Source organism: Tenrec ecaudatus, chromosome 3, assembly GCF_050624435.1.
Source record: "Tenrec ecaudatus isolate mTenEca1 chromosome 3, mTenEca1.hap1, whole genome shotgun sequence".
Classification (NCBI taxonomy): domain Eukaryota; kingdom Metazoa; phylum Chordata; class Mammalia; order Afrosoricida; family Tenrecidae; genus Tenrec; species Tenrec ecaudatus.
In genome coordinates, this window is record NC_134532.1 from 136,923,403 (window position 1) to 136,939,232 (window position 15,830).

Here is a 15,830-nt window from a genome sequence, read left to right on the forward strand (position 1 = left end):
AAAAATGTATCTAATATATTTAAGAATTAAATTTGAGTAAAGATAGCCTTACTAATTTATGTATTCTATTCTATTTAGTACCTACTAGTCTACTTTGTATAACTTCTTTAAAAAACACCTATTATCATATAAGTATGAAAATTCTCAGACCCCGGAACTCTAAAAAAAAAAAGATTAGCTCCTTCCAGATTATACATAGGCTGTGCATATGCACAAAGAGGAAGGTATGCCTTGGCTCTTCACCTTCCCTGGGCTCAGACTTCTAATATCTGAAGGGACGGCCAACATGTAATGTTTTTGGTGAAGAGAATATTTGTATACATTTGTCAACAGATCCTTGAAAAGGAAACAAAGGGATCACAATAGAGCAGGCGGTGGGGGTGGATCAAGAATAAAAAATGTCCAGGGTATGGAGGGTCTGAACTTGCTTTCTCGGTTCCTTCAGGTCATTGTCACACAAATGGCATGGTTATCCACCCTTTTCCTTCCCTGTTTTCGCTCGCCCTGGCCATGGTTGCAAGTCAATGCCTTCATTTTTGTCTTCTCCAGATCTGAGGAGAAAGCACTGCCTAACAGCCTTGTGCTCCCCTCCCCCCGCCGCCAGTAGAATGGTTATCATGCAGAAAACCCGCTTGCTCCCACATCGGGCATGCCCTGCTGCCTGTGCACCTAACCCTGCCTGCTTCTCACACGGGGCATTGCTATGGGGCGCGTCTAGGCCCAAAGCTCTTTTTGTCCTGATTAAAAACCATAGAAATTCATAAAAGTGTGTAAAAACATGCCTTCCCAAGAAATATGGTCATTTTGAAATATATATTCCTGTGAGTTTATAACACTTAAAAAACCCACTTTTAATGCATTTTTCCACTTTACTTTCAAATAACCCTTTTATACATGTACTGATTTGTCATATATCTTTTGTCTTCAAATATTCCAAATTGGAACAAATAGAAATGCAGAAGGGAAACCGTAGTTCCTCACACCAGGAAATCCAGTTCCTCTTTCTGCAAACCCTACTTTTAATGCGTTCCTTGTATTTGGATCTTGGCTGAAGTCTCCTTACTGGGATGAAAATCAGTGTTATCTTGTTCCCCTTTGCCACTTCCTTGGCTATCATAGACAATGGAAACGGTTACCTTTACCAGTTAAGATTATTTTCTCTAGACTTAGCAAATGATAAAATTGATTATCTGAAAGGTAAAGTCCCACCTAATTCATAAGAATAAAAAAAATTTTGAAAAAATCCCTAGGTGGTTTTTAACTTTTGTTGTTGTTGTTGAAGTGCTGCTTTTCCACATCATGACTCTAACCACCTTCTGGAACGTGAGAGGTACCCAAGGTACCAGTGAATAATTGATTCTTCCTGTTCATGAATGCTCAGACTAGACTCTTAATGAAACATTGTGGTGCTGCTCTTAATTGACCAGTTGGCTAATTTTGGGTGGAGGTCAAAACTTAGACCTTCTAATCAAACTGTTCTGTTACCTCTTCCCAGAGAGGTCAGTGACCATAGTTAACCTTACTTTCCTCCCTTTTCTTCACTTCCCTCTTTCTCCTGTTCTAGTGGATATATGGTCTGTGGGATGCATTATGGGAGAAATGGTTCGCCACAAAATCCTCTTTCCAGGAAGGGACTGTATCCTTGTGCCTTTTGCTGCTGCAGCTTTGCCTGTTTTGTTCTCTCTCCCTTTAACCACGCAATGAATGGGTTTACCAGGATTGTAAAGATAGAAGCAAAAAGTTGGGTAAGTGTGATTTTTTAAAAAAGGTGTTGATTCTTCAAATCTGACCAGTCCTAAAGAATAACTACCACCATGAATTTATTTTAATTAGATTTTCAATGAACTATTTTCTTCTTAAATTATTGTGTTGCTGGTTATTCAAAAGAGCAATGTTTTTTATTTTCATTAAAACAGAGGTCACCAGAGTCAAAATGACTAAAATGGATTGATCTTTACAACTAGCAAGAAGAGTCACCATTTCTTAATGTTTCCCCTTTCTCTTAACACTGTTTTCTGCTTCCACAACATTGAAGAACATTTCTCTCCTTACTGACAGCATGAATTCTGGCTATAGCTTCATTGATTTGACTTATTCTTGACACAACAGCTAGTCCTAAATAGGGCAATAGGTAGCATATCTTCCCCCAAAGAATGAAGTTCTGCATTTAAAAATAATAATTATTAAAATTGCCGGAGGTCAGGTGAGCTTAAAATAGATTTCTCTCACTTGACTTTAAGATGTGACACATATGCTTACTTTTCTTAGAATTTTCAACAAGCAGAATTGTGTTTCATTCTGCCTCGGTCTTCCATTTCTTAGAGAAATATCTGCATTTCGAAGTTATTAAATGAGCTGATATATACATCATAAATTTGAAATGAGCATACATTCATTCCAACAAAGGCAATATTTGTAATGTGATATAATACAGTTTACATAATAATTGGAGAATAAACTTTAATAAGTACAGAAATACCCTGCCCATAATGCCACTGTAAATCTAAACATAACAAATAAGTGTTGCATCAATGATAATGTAATTTATAATGCAATTTTCAGTATATTCACTGGGCTTTAATTGGGGAAGAGACTGGCAATAAACATGTAAGTCCATATGTAACTCTATAATTCTACTAATGGTTTATGTATTTATATCTTTTAAAAAGCTTTGTAAAGGAAATTTTAAGTAAGGAAAGCTATGGTAGTTATTTTAGTAGGAGAAAAAGTCAACAGGACAGAAAATATATAACTCAAGAAGTTGATATGACAGTTACCATGCATTTATGTAAGCTTTTATTCATTCTGCTGGGCCAGCAATAAAATAGCCTATAAATTCCTACAATAGCAGAAGAATAAAGACATATTTGAAAAGTATACCACCCAATACGGTCGCCACTAACTGCAAGTGGCTAGCCAGCACTGGACATCATGGTTAACCTGGACTGTGTGGTGCTGTGTGTGTAGGAGAAAACAAGTAAACTGCCTCAACACATTTCATACTAGCTATATGTTGAAATAGGAATGCCTTTAGTATTTTAAATTAAATACTATACGTTGCCAAACGTTTATGTTTATAATGTGAATAATAGGAAGCTTAAAATTATATCTGATATGTATTTGTAGCTGTCATTTTTCTTCTGCGTGGTGCTGGGCTGGAGCGAGAGAAAGGGCAGGGCAGTCTTTAGTTCAAGCCAGTCTTCCCGTGCAAAATCTCCACTTGCCCCAGGCCCCGGGTTACCTGCCCTCTGAAGGGCCATATCCACCATCAAGTTCCCTGTGACGACCTAGGAAAGTCACCACACTTTAAATTGCTTGGTTACAGTTCAGGGATTAATGACATTTCTAATGTAGTTGATTTGCACGATATTACAGCCTATATTTCAATGCACTTATTTTACTTGGATCCCTGGTGGCATAGTGGTTACACTCATTGGGCTACTAACCGCAAGGTCAGCAGTTTGACACCACCTCCTGCTCCGAGGGAGAATGACTAGCTTTCTATTACCACAGAGTTATAGTCTCAGAAATGACAGGGACATTTCTGCCCTGTTCTATAGTGTTGCTGTGAGTCAGGACTGCCTCAATGGCAGTGAGTGAGATTTTATTTTAAAGCAGCAGTTTATTTATTTATTGTGCTTTGACCTTAAGGGTATATGTTTTAGATTTTGAAAAGAAAGAAAGAAAGGAGTCTCTTGGATCTAAATTCACAATCAGTACTCAAAGAGAAGTTGCACAAGCACATCTCTAGAACATGCTTGTTCGTAGACAATATGAGTCTCGGGGTTTTTCAGCTTCGTGGCACATTGTTCTCACAGCCACTTGGTTTCCATGTGGCATGGTTATTCCTTACGATTAAATTTAGTTCTTCAGACATTTTTCAGGGCTGCCCATCTGCTGTTCTAACAGCATCCAATTTAAAAATCAATAAAATTAGGAAAAAGCAAATTCTTAATCCAACGCAACCTTTCAGAAAAACAGGCAAACAAAAAATACTGCTACTAGCATCGTAATTTTTTGTTTCTTCCAAATTTCTTTTACACACCCCTCTCTCTTTTTTGAAAATCTGGTTTAAATTAGAGGGAAAATGCTTGAAACAAAGTAAGTCTTGGAAAAAATCAATACATAATATGTATATTCTTGATAGATGTGATCCTAAAAATTGAATGAACTCTAATACCAAAAAATATGTAGATTGTGATAAGGATTTGAATTCAGTAGTTTTTTATCTGACATGCTAATTGCATAGATCATCAGTCTTTCATAGCCTAATGCATATGCATGAGGAAACCTGTGCACGGACCTAAAAGGAAATGAGTAAATATTGTAAAGCTATTTACAGAGAACACTTTTTTCATAGCTTTAATTTTCCTTAAATACAGATAAATAATTTCAAATTGAGAAGTTAAGATAAATGTTACTCCTTAGAAAATGAAATAAAGTATTGAGGTGGGGGAGAAACAGTGAAACAATGGACCAGTGAAAACAAATCCACTTCCATCCTCTTTACAAATAGCCCTCTGATGCTTTTGGCTCAGATGACTGAGTTTATGAAATCCTATCACAAGGCTCTCCTTTTGGTAGTCCAGCAAGTCTTCAACTCACATAAGAACAGGAATTAAACAATGGGTTCTTCTGATTCTGTTCGCTTTCCAGTGGTGTGACTTAATACCTCGGCACCAATTTATAAAATACCTCCTTTTCTTACCTCACAAAATACTTGTGACAAACTATTAGGTATTTTAAAAACATAGCCTGTGTAAACACACACACACACACACATAAGGATAAACACCCTCATGGCTAAGGAACTCCCATTTTATATTAGAAAGGTCCTTAATTTGGGAAACTTCAGATCAAATGACTTTCAAAATTATTTAGCTAAACTGTAAAAAAACATAGAAATATCTGAAAGTCCACTTAGAAGAAGAAATTACGCTCTCAAATGATGAGACATTGTAATCTGAGTTAGGAAAGGAAAATCAAATGAATAGTTTGACATTTAATAAAATACTTCAAAAACTGCTTGTGTTAACTATGGTGATCAGATGATAAATTGGGAGCCAAAATGTACTATATGTTGATTGGAGCAAAAATTTATTTTGAAAAGCAATTAATTTTGCAGCAGGAAGAACTCTTCATTACTTATACACATCATTGGATTTCAGAGATTTTTAAAGATGAGCAATGGAAATGTTTCATCATGGTAAAAATTATGTAAGCTTATTTGTGTTGAAACATTTGGGAAGATCATTTGTGTATAATTTTATTTGTAATTTCATATATGACTAAAAGTTTCCCTTATTACAAGTTTAAATGGACTCCTGTAAAAAATAATATAGAAATCAAGTCTTTTAAACAGTTTAAAAATTAGTAGTATTACATAATTAATTTTCTAAACAAAGAAACCCAAGTTGAATAGGTAAAGTCAAAAAGAAAATTTCTCCGATTTTTTAGGCATTCGAATCTACAGGGAGAGCCCAATTGGTTTGGTGTATGTTTTCCTTGCTTAGCTTTATCCGTACAAAATATGAGCATTCTCCGTTTACTTACACCCATCAGTCGCTTTGCAGTAACTATCCGGTCGACAGTGATGACAAACCTCGTGCTTCTGTTGAATCCCGGCTGCTGCTGTTAGTAGCCTTGCGTTGGAGTCCACGCAGAATAGCCGCACGTCCAGACGGATGCTTCTCCACCGCGGTTTCAAGGCAGGTCACCTTGCAAAGGCCCATCACCAAACACTTAACCATTTACCGCCACGCAAGGAGTCCAAAAATGTATACCTGTGAAAACATAATCTAGACATTAATAAGAAATGAGGTGACTTTGAAAAACTGCACCAAACCTTGTCACTCTCATACATTGAGTTATTCATCAAAATTAATTTATCAAAGGCAAAGCACATTATCAAAATCCTACGCTGGCTGAAAAGACAGCGCTGGTGAACTTGTAGGGTAAGCGTTAGGCTACTAACTGCCAAAAAAAAAAAAAAAAGAGTGGCTCAACCCCCCATCAGCTCGCCGGGAGCAAGAGGACACTTTGGGCTCCCAGAAGGATTTAATCCCAAACCCACTGCCATCGAGTTGATTCTGGCTCACGGACAGGATAAACTTGCCCTTGTGGGTTTCAGAAGCGTTACCTCTACAGGAGCACCAAAGTCTCATCTTTCCGTAGAGCAGTTGGTGGGTTTGAACTGCTAACCTGTGGTTAGCAGCCCAATCACTCACCATGAGCGCTCCTCCCATTAGGCCATTCCTCTGTGGAAAGGCTAACTGGGGCTGCTGGGAGCTGGAGTTGACTCAGTGGCAGCGTTTTGTTTTGGTTAGCTTACAATGAATGAAAATACTGTCGATGGCTTAAGGAGAAATGGGTGTTGTACCACAACCATGTTCTGAAGAGCCAGGGTGGTAAATAGAAGCTCACGTAGACCAAACATCATTTAATCATGGATCATTTTCCAAGCCATTAGAGAGCGTGAAGAAGTAGCAACATAGTGCTTTATTTATTGAGATTTAAGTTGACAGTGCCTACATACATCATTTTTATCTCTTGGTGAAAAACGGAGGGATAAAAAAGAAGATAATTCAATGCAATCGAATGCCCTACAAATGATACGGCTCTTGAGATTTTCAGAAGTTCTCACTTAGAAAATGAATAACTGGATTTTAGTAACACCAAAAATTACTTAGGAAAATGTCTTCGTGACTGAACATTAGAAATGCAAATGAATGTGCTCTTGGACTTGCCTGAGTGAATACTGATCACAGGAGGGAGACTAGGAAGAAGAATCACAGATGCAGGCAGAACCCTTACTGGGCAACATTTGTTTCTCAAACTATTATGGAGAACCAAATATTGTATCAGGATGTCTTAGAAGGTATGAAAAATCTAATTTCTAGTTTACAACAGCAATTGAATTTTCAACTATCTTCATATATATATGCAGCTATTATAAATATTCACTGTAATATCTTGAATATTCCATACAACTACCTGATTTCACCTTGGTAACTACACATACACCAGTGGAAGGAAGGCTTGCCAATGCTCACATTCCACCTGCCCCAATAGAATTTAGTTCCTACTTATTTTCTATTTCTTACATGGCATGGAATGACTAATCATAAAATTTAATACAACTTTATCTTGAGACATAATCTGGGCTGAAGTATATAAGAATTTCATTTGCATTCATGTGCATATATCCCACCTTTGTTAGTCATAATAACAGAAATGTACCATTTGCAGACTCGAGGCTGAGCACCTTAGTGGCAAAAGCATGGTGTGTTAGTCTGAGTCGGCTAGAGAAACAAATCCATCACGGCTCATATGTGAATAAGAAAGAGGTTTATATGCAAGAGTAATTGAATATTGAGAAAACATTCCAGCCCAATCCAGATCAAGTCCATAAGTCTGATACTAGTCCATCTGTCCTATCCCAATCTGTAACATCCTCTTCAGACTCACGAAACATATGCAATGATGCCAAATGTAGGAAGATCACAGGCCAGTGGGTTGGAAGTCTTCTGGATCCAGTGGCGTTGTAAGCATCTCAGTGCTGGCGTTGTAAGCATCTATGTGGCTTCTCCAGCTCTGGAAGTCTGGTTGCATTAGGTAGGTTCACGTGACTTCTCCAGCTCCCAGGGTGTGTAGCATCATGTGTCTTGTCAGTAGAGTGTTTCCAAGGGAGTGAGCAGAGATAGAGAGAGTCTCCCGCCTCCAAGGTGGAAATTCAGGAATCCCAGAATTCTCAGGAGAAGGCCATGCCCACCCTGAGGCCTCATTGGCTCTGATATCATTGACAGACTAGACTCCACCCTTCACTCTTAATCCTCGAACTGACAAATGATTATGAAACTGCCACACATGGGTAGCCGTTCCTCTTCGCACTCACTGCCTTGGAGTTGATGATGGCTCATAGCAAGCCCATATGGGTCTTGGAGACTCAACAGTTTAAAGGAGTAACTTTCTCCTAGGAAACCAACCATGCAGATCCGTCCAGTGCGTAACCACTGCACTACCACCACCCACCAGGGTTCCTTTGGATAGTGTCTAGGCGGAATAGTAAATGTTAAATAATATTCCATGGGAATTGAGAATGTTACGAAGGTATTAACACCCGAAATATAAATGAAAGAAAATGAAATTAGAGACATACGTCAGGGGTCTGGAGCAAGAGTTTATATCCCGGCGTTATTTTTACTCAGATCCTACCCATGGTTTCCTCTTTATTTTGAAATATCTGTAAAATGATAAGCCAGCTAAGTAAGTCAACTGTCAGGGTAGCCAGCCCCTAACAAATCATCCCAGGCCCAGCAGGCACAATTGTACAGCTGTAGTATATAAAGATTATAGTAAAGTCACATAGAGAATAAGAGAGAAAGTAAAATGAAGGAGTCAAACACCTTTTATGCTAGTATGCTCACCTCAACCCTGCCTGATGGTCCATGTGGAGATCCGGAGACCAGAGAGGAGTACTCGGAGAGGGAACGGGGAAGGAGTACAAGGGGAGAGGGGCCAGGGGACCAAAGGGGAATGAGAACTGAGCTGGAGAGGGGAGAGGGCCAGAGGAGAGAGGACCGAGGGAGAGAGATTTATTTCTAACCAAAGCTTATAGAACCTTGGGGGCATGCATGCCCTCTGATTACTGGTAATGACCTATGTCACAGGAAGGGGTTGTAGCAAAGGCCATACAGTAATGGGAGGGGAAATGATCTCGGGGTGCATTTGCAATAGGAAGAGGAGGGATTGGGGGTACACATGTGACAAGATGTGCAGATCCTAAGTTGAAGATGGAGCATAACCTTGATTGTCCTTGAGCTGGATGGATACTTGATTTATTCTAAGCTTTCTATGGAAAGGTATCCATTCCCCTTAACAGCAGGGAGTAAGACTCACCTATGGTGGGATAAATGATAGTGTCTCATTGCTCTGGATGGCTGAATGCCTACAGGGAGAATATCTCTAAGCCTCTGACCTCCCACCATGTGCTGGCAAACAGCCTCTTAGGTTAGGAATATATTTGGGGGAGACAAAGCTGGGGAAAGGTCTTTTTATATCCAACAGTCAACTCTTGTCTAGAACTAGTGGAGACTAAAGCAAAATGGGACTAGAGATTTATTTAGATCATCTCTATCATTGCCAGAAGAATCCAGGTGGCTTAGTGATTAAACTTTGGACTGTGATCTGCAAGTTCAAGAGTTCAAGGCCAGCAGCCAGAGAAAGATGGGGCTTTCTATTCTCTTAACCATTTTTGGAAACTCAAAGGGAGCACTGTCTACCATGTCTTGTAGGGTCACTTTGAGTGGGCATCAACTCGATGCCAGCGAGTTTGGTTTGGGGTTTTGTTATTGCTTTTATTGCTTAAAGGCATACGTGTGGGAGACTGAAGAAATCAAGACTTTTCATCTGAAAGATAAAAACATGTCACTTCTAGTGGGGCATGGACAGAGATTATAGATGGCATTCATACATTTTAATTACTATTTGGATGAAGAAACAGGGTAATTGCTATTTCAATAATGGAGGAAAGTTCCATAGAGTCAATTATGACCTACTATGGGAAATGCCTTTCTAAGTAGTTTCAACATTGAAATGGTTTAGTAAATGGGGAGTTCCCCCAATTGGAAAAATATTTATTATATTCAAAAAATAAAACATAACATAACAATATGTTAATAAGTCAGATATATTTAATACCAATATATAATAATATCTATATTTAATACATGATTATGCGTATTTATTGAGGACCTCCTACATACCAGGCAATGTGGAAGGACCTTTTTCACAAATAATCTTTAAATATCATAAATATTAATGAAATCAAAATTGAGAAAAGTTAACTTGGCATCAGTTATAGAGTTAGAGAGCTGTGGCTTTGATTTCTAGCAGGAAAAAAAATATTTACCTGCCTGGGATATTTTAGAAGATGTATTTACACTAAGTAAGAAATGAAAATCCAGTTTTTTAAAAAACAACCTTAACAAATTTAACAAAACCAATGTTAAGTCCCAGTTAGGTGGGTAGCAATAACTTTGCTTCCCAATTGAAGAGAAACAAGAGCCATACTATGTATCCGGTGCTTAGGTATTTATTCATATAAAGATTCTGCCTGTCTCTTCCACCATAGCTACAAAAAATGGAAACACACTATAAATAACAACTAAATCAAACTGATCACTTCAGATGATATGATAAGGGTACTTGCATTTTCAAAGCCGAGTTAAGTTTTCAGAGCTGCTTTTTACTTCTTCCTTATACCAGAGGGTTTCACAACCTCAACCTCTTAAGAGGCAGCTGTTATTTCAAATTACCGTCGCATTAATAGTAAAGGGATGCGCAACTGTTTGCTCTATCTTTCCCACATTTGCATGTCACTTGCTTTCCTAAAATGGAAGCAAAACAAATTTGCTTCTCTGGATGTGCTTATCTCTGTCCCAGTCGTAACCATAACCAGTTCATCCCAGTGATCACTCTGTTTAGGTGTGAAATCAAACACTAGGGACTTTGGGTTCCCAAATGTGAAATTTTCACATTAGAAAGAATCTCTCAAGGAATTCTTCAAGATCACTGCCAAATTATAAGATGTTCTTATAATTATAAGTGGGGCAAAATGAGTGTGCTGCCACCTGACTGCTTCTTCCTATTACCCCCCCCCCACCCCCACAGTCCTGGGTCCTCTGAATTCGCACGCCCCTCTCCCCCATTCCCACCCTCCGCCAGTCCTCCACCAGAGCAAATGAAAACTCAAAGTGGGAGCTTTTGTTTGTGTGCTTGCCTTTCTAAAGTCGTCTTTCCCTGTTGATCCTCTGCACTAGCTTCCTGAATTTAAGTTCTGAATGGTAACTGGCAATAGCAGAAAGACCTCTGCAATTTCACCTTGAATTAGAGGGGTTTTGATTCACACAAGGTCACTCTTTTGTTGTGTTGTGTGTTTCATGCTGAACCATTCCACGTTGAAAATCGGCATTTATTATCGTTATAAAGCGTCCGTGTTTAGAGGAATAAACCAAGGCTTTCTGTTTGGAAACAGGCTCCTTTGATGGGAATCAATGAGACTGAGCCAGCATATTCCCAAACATGCATTCTTGAATTGGCATGTTACTTTTGAAATGTATTCACATTTATACATAAGAGTAAATGTGTTTTATAAAGGACCCTCTTTCTTTTGAGGTTGCTGGCAGCTCAGCGTTTCTTTTTCAAATATGGTATACAAAGGAATTGAAAAGGAACTGATTTGCATGTTTCCATTTTAAAGTGATCTAGAATAATTTACAATACAAATCACTAGGCTTCAAGTAGATGAATGCAAATTAGATATTTTAAATCAGAAATGAAATTAATCATTGCATTATAATTGCAAAGTAATATTAACATATATTAGGTGCATTGGGTAGCATTGTTAGTTCAGTAACGTGTCAGGAAGGGCCTGACAGTCTTGTGTTCTTACCATTTCACTGTTTTTAAACACAAATGTTCTTGAGACTGGTGTCTCTAGTCAGTGAAAGGTCAGGCCGTGCTCTTTGGCATGGGCAGCTATGTGTTTTCATTGATTTGTTGTTCTATTCCTGGGTTCCTGTTTGTCTTCATTTGGTTTTTGTTTTCAGTTGACATGTGGTCAGTAGGGTGCATCATGGGAGAAATGATCAAAGGTGCAGTGCTATTTCCTGGCACTGATCGTATCCTTCCTAGCAGTCAGTGGCGTGGGTGTCCTTCTCAATCAATTCCCCCTGGTCTCCTATGCCATCCTGTGTGTGCTAGAAATGCATCGGTCTCAGAGGATTTCTGTGAGACTCCGATATCAATTATTTATAAGCTGGCGCTACAGTAAAGTAACACTCATCTCTTAGACTTTCGGTGGATAACATATTATCAAATATGAAAGAGTCATATTGAAAGGTAGTCTTAATTCAGTCCAACCAACTTTTCTTTGTTGTTGCTGTTGTGGAATATATGAGATATAAGATATTTTTATAGCTGTGTTATGGAGAACAAATATACTCAGTTTTAAGCTAAAGATTTACGTTTTTACAATTTAAGAAGTATTCATTTGGCATTGAATCAATTAGATCGATGTCTACACACAAATACAATCCATTTATTATAACATATTAAGAGACTGCATATAAATTTCATTTTAAAAGCGATCAACCATGTCTACAACTTTCTTATTTAATTCATTTATAGTAATATCTCCAATTCTTGTTCTGATTTTCTCCATTTGTTTAATAAGTATAATAATTAAAATTGCATTCATTGGTAATGGTCATTGCAATATCAGAATGAGTGCTTATATCACTTGAATGAGTAAAGTGGTCCTCTCATAGGCAGCAAAGAGTACGTCCAGATTCTCTGCGACATTAAATAGTTATGAGTAATGTGTGGTGAGTATATGGCTATGTAATGGATCCTACCATAATCTTGAAAAAAAATTCTCTTAAATTAGTTGAATATCCCCTATACTCAGTCACTTATGAAAAGATTATTTCTCTCATCATACTAAAATCTCAGCTGAAATGGTCTTAATTCGAAAATAAAATTGAGAAAATAATAGGATTTTAATATAAAATTGAAGAATATCTAATGACTAATATGTATCTTAACTATATTGTTTAGTCTTTATGCTTAAAGTACCTAAAGCCTACTTTATAATTCTTATCAAGTTCTATAATATAATGTGTCAACACAGGAACAATAGGTTTAAGACACACGCAGTTTTGCATATACAGTTTTTCCATAGTTTCTTATACACACATCTATAAATAGATATGTACTTATTGACATATATTCATATGTGTATATTTATATATTTTTCTTGCCAAACATATGAATGAAATAGACATGTGACTACTGTTGATTGAATTAGAGAACATATTTTTTTATTCAGGTAAAAATAAAGCTAAACTTTCATACTTAAAAAATATGCAATAGGTGAATCTCATTAGTCAACTAAGTCTTATGATTTCTATCTAGCCTGCTGCTAAAAAGTATGAGAAGGACCTAAAACACATGCTTATTATTATTATCTCTGAGCCCTATCTCTTTTTCTAAAAGCCATTTAATTGAGAGTTAGGTGAAGGTTCACAGAACAAATCAGTTTTACATTCAAGAATTCTCACATTTTTTTTCGTGTCATTGACTGCAGTCTCCACAGTATGACATCAGTCAGCACATGTCTGCCCTGTGTTTCCTGTTTCCATTCTTCCTTCTTTTCTAATCCTTCCTGACACCTAGTGCCCGGCAAATGTGGCAGCTTCCATCTTAATGATTCAGTACTTATTTTTGTTATTTGTATGTTCTGCTTTTACTTTGTTGAATTTGTCCGTGGTTTATCAATTTTATCAATCCTTTAAAGACCATCTAGAAGTAGGGATCGTGATTTTTGTCTGTTTCATTTATCTCTGCTCTAATCTCTATTTTTATTATTTTTTCTTCTGATGGTGGTAGGCTATTTTCATGTTCTTTTCCTAAGATGTTAACTTAACACCTTAATTTTGGTTCATTTCTCCTTTTTGATGTGTGAACTAATTGCTATACCTTGGCTGTGTCTCAAAGGTACTGATTTGGTGTTTCATAATTGTTTGAACTAAGGGATTCTATTACTTCATTTTAAAATATTTTTATGTTACCCAATAGTGTTAACTAGGTTGATATTTAATTTATAAGGTATTTTATCTTTTCCTTTGATCTTCTAATCCTATTGATTTCTAATTTATCATATTTTAATCTGAGAAAATGCTTTGTAGCAGTTCAGTGTTTTATAGTTTATTGAGATATCTCTGTGGCCTAATGTTTGGTTTATTCTGGATAATGTTCCATGTGTGCTGGAAGAGAATGTTGTTGAGAAGCATGTTCTGTGTAAGTCTGTGAAGTCAAGTTAGTTGATAGTGCTCTTTAGTTCGTCTGCTTCTTTGAGTTTCTTTCTAGTTGTTCTGTCCTTCCTTTGAAGTAGTTCATTAAATATTCCTACCATTATTGTGGAGTTGTTGATTTCTCTTTTGAAATCTGTTGGAGTTAGGTTTATATATGTTGGAACTCTTTAATTGGGTGCATAAATACTTATTATGATTATGTCCTCGTGTTCAATTGACCTTTTAATCATGGTAGAGTATCTATCCTTGCCTCTTATGTTGGTGTTTGCCTTTAAGTTCATCTTATCCGAAGTCAGTATTGCCACTCCTGATCTGTTTTGGTTGCCATTGCCTGATATATTTTTCCACCCACTGAGTTTTAGTCTATTTTTGAATTTGTATATAACCTTGTCTCTTGTAGATTGTATAATAATGAGTCATATTTTCTTATCTGTTCTGCTATTTTCAGCCTCTTAACTCATACATTTAATCGATTTATGTTCATTGGAATTATCCATAAGCAAACATTTATTGCTCTCATTTTTGCTGTGGGGTGTGTGTGTGTGTGTGTGTGTGTGTGTGTGTGTTAGTCTGGGTACTATAGAGAAACAAATCCTAAGAATCTCATATATATAAGAGAAAGTTTTATATAAAGGGTCAGTACACATCAAGAAAACATCCCAACCCAGTGTTTCCCAAGCCCACACGTCCAACGTTAACCTATATGTCCAACACCAATTGACAAAGACCTCCTCCATCTCACAAACACATGCAATGACGCCTACTGCAGGAGGAATGCCAAATCAGTGAATGTGTAAGGTCTCCACATGGCTGCTCTAGCACCCAAGGCTGCATTGGGGTAGGTCCATGTGGCTTCTCCTTGGTGATGTCTTGCAGGAAGTGAGCCTTGCCAGCTGAAGCAGAGAACTGGCTAAGGCAGCTGCTACCTGGTCCGACCATCAGGAGGACACAAGGGACCTGAGAACTAAAAAGGCGAGACACACTGAGCCATTTATCTCTCCGCCCTTCAATTAACCTCACATGTGTTTATTGGCCAGGCTGGCACAATAAACTTTAGCTGTAACAGTGTGTGTGTGTGTGTTGCTGTTTTCTTTATTCTGTATAATTTTCTGTGCTGAGTTAACTGTGTGGATTTTCTTATCATTTACTTCATTTGCTGGTGTTTTAGTGTTTACTAAACATGGTGGAAATCCTGTTTTTATTTGGTGAGAAAATTTATTAATTTTCTTTGAGGTTACCCCATTTAAAACAAAAAAATGTTCTGTTTTGAAATCATCTTGACTTCCTTTTTATTTGGAAGTCCTACTCTATCCTCCCATTTGGTTTTGTAATTGTTCATTCTTGCAAATCGATATGCCTTGTTTCCTGTTTTCAGGCTTGTAGTTTTATTTTATATTGTATACTTCCACATTTGTGCTTGTTTCTGGATGATATCATATGTCTTGATTTCAGGCCATTGGCTATCGTTGTCAATTCTTTGTCTAAATAACCTTCAGTAGTTTTGGGGAGGTTTTCACAGATTCCCTTAATGTCAGTGTATCTGGCCATACACGACTTTCACTATAAGATTTGAAGCATGGCATTTCTGTATACTCTGGTAGTGAAGTTGGACAGCTAGTTCCATGTTATTGGTTCAAGCTTACCAATTACTCCACGAGAGAAAGATGAGCCTGTTTGCTTCTATCCAGATATAAAGTCTTGGCTGTCCTATGGAGGCTTGCTCTAATTATAATTGATGTAATGGCAGTGTGGGGGGTATGGAAGTACTGACTGAAAGTCTGTTTTATCTCTCAGAGTTTGACAGGCGCGGGTCCATTCTTTTCTTGCTTGTGCGTGGTTGTCCAGAAGTCAGAGCTTATTCTTACTGGTTTTCCTTTGTAGATGGCTTTTTGTTTTTCCTTGGGTATTTCCAAGCTTCTTTCTTAGTCTTTTGTTTGGGAAAGTTTGATAATGAAT

General features: G+C 37.5%; 1 protein-coding gene across 2 annotated transcripts in view; it reads left to right on the top strand.

The window, feature by feature from the left end:
* Positions 1–15,830, top strand: part of MAPK10 (mitogen-activated protein kinase 10) — a 360,072-nt gene that overhangs the window by 268,036 nt on the left and 76,206 nt on the right. For both annotated transcript variants that reach the window (XM_075544072.1, XM_075544071.1), the window contains one exon: positions 1,565–1,636. In XM_075544072.1, coding sequence (XP_075400187.1) covers positions 1,565–1,636 — 72 coding nt within the window. The remainder of the gene's footprint in view (positions 1–1,564; positions 1,637–15,830) is intronic.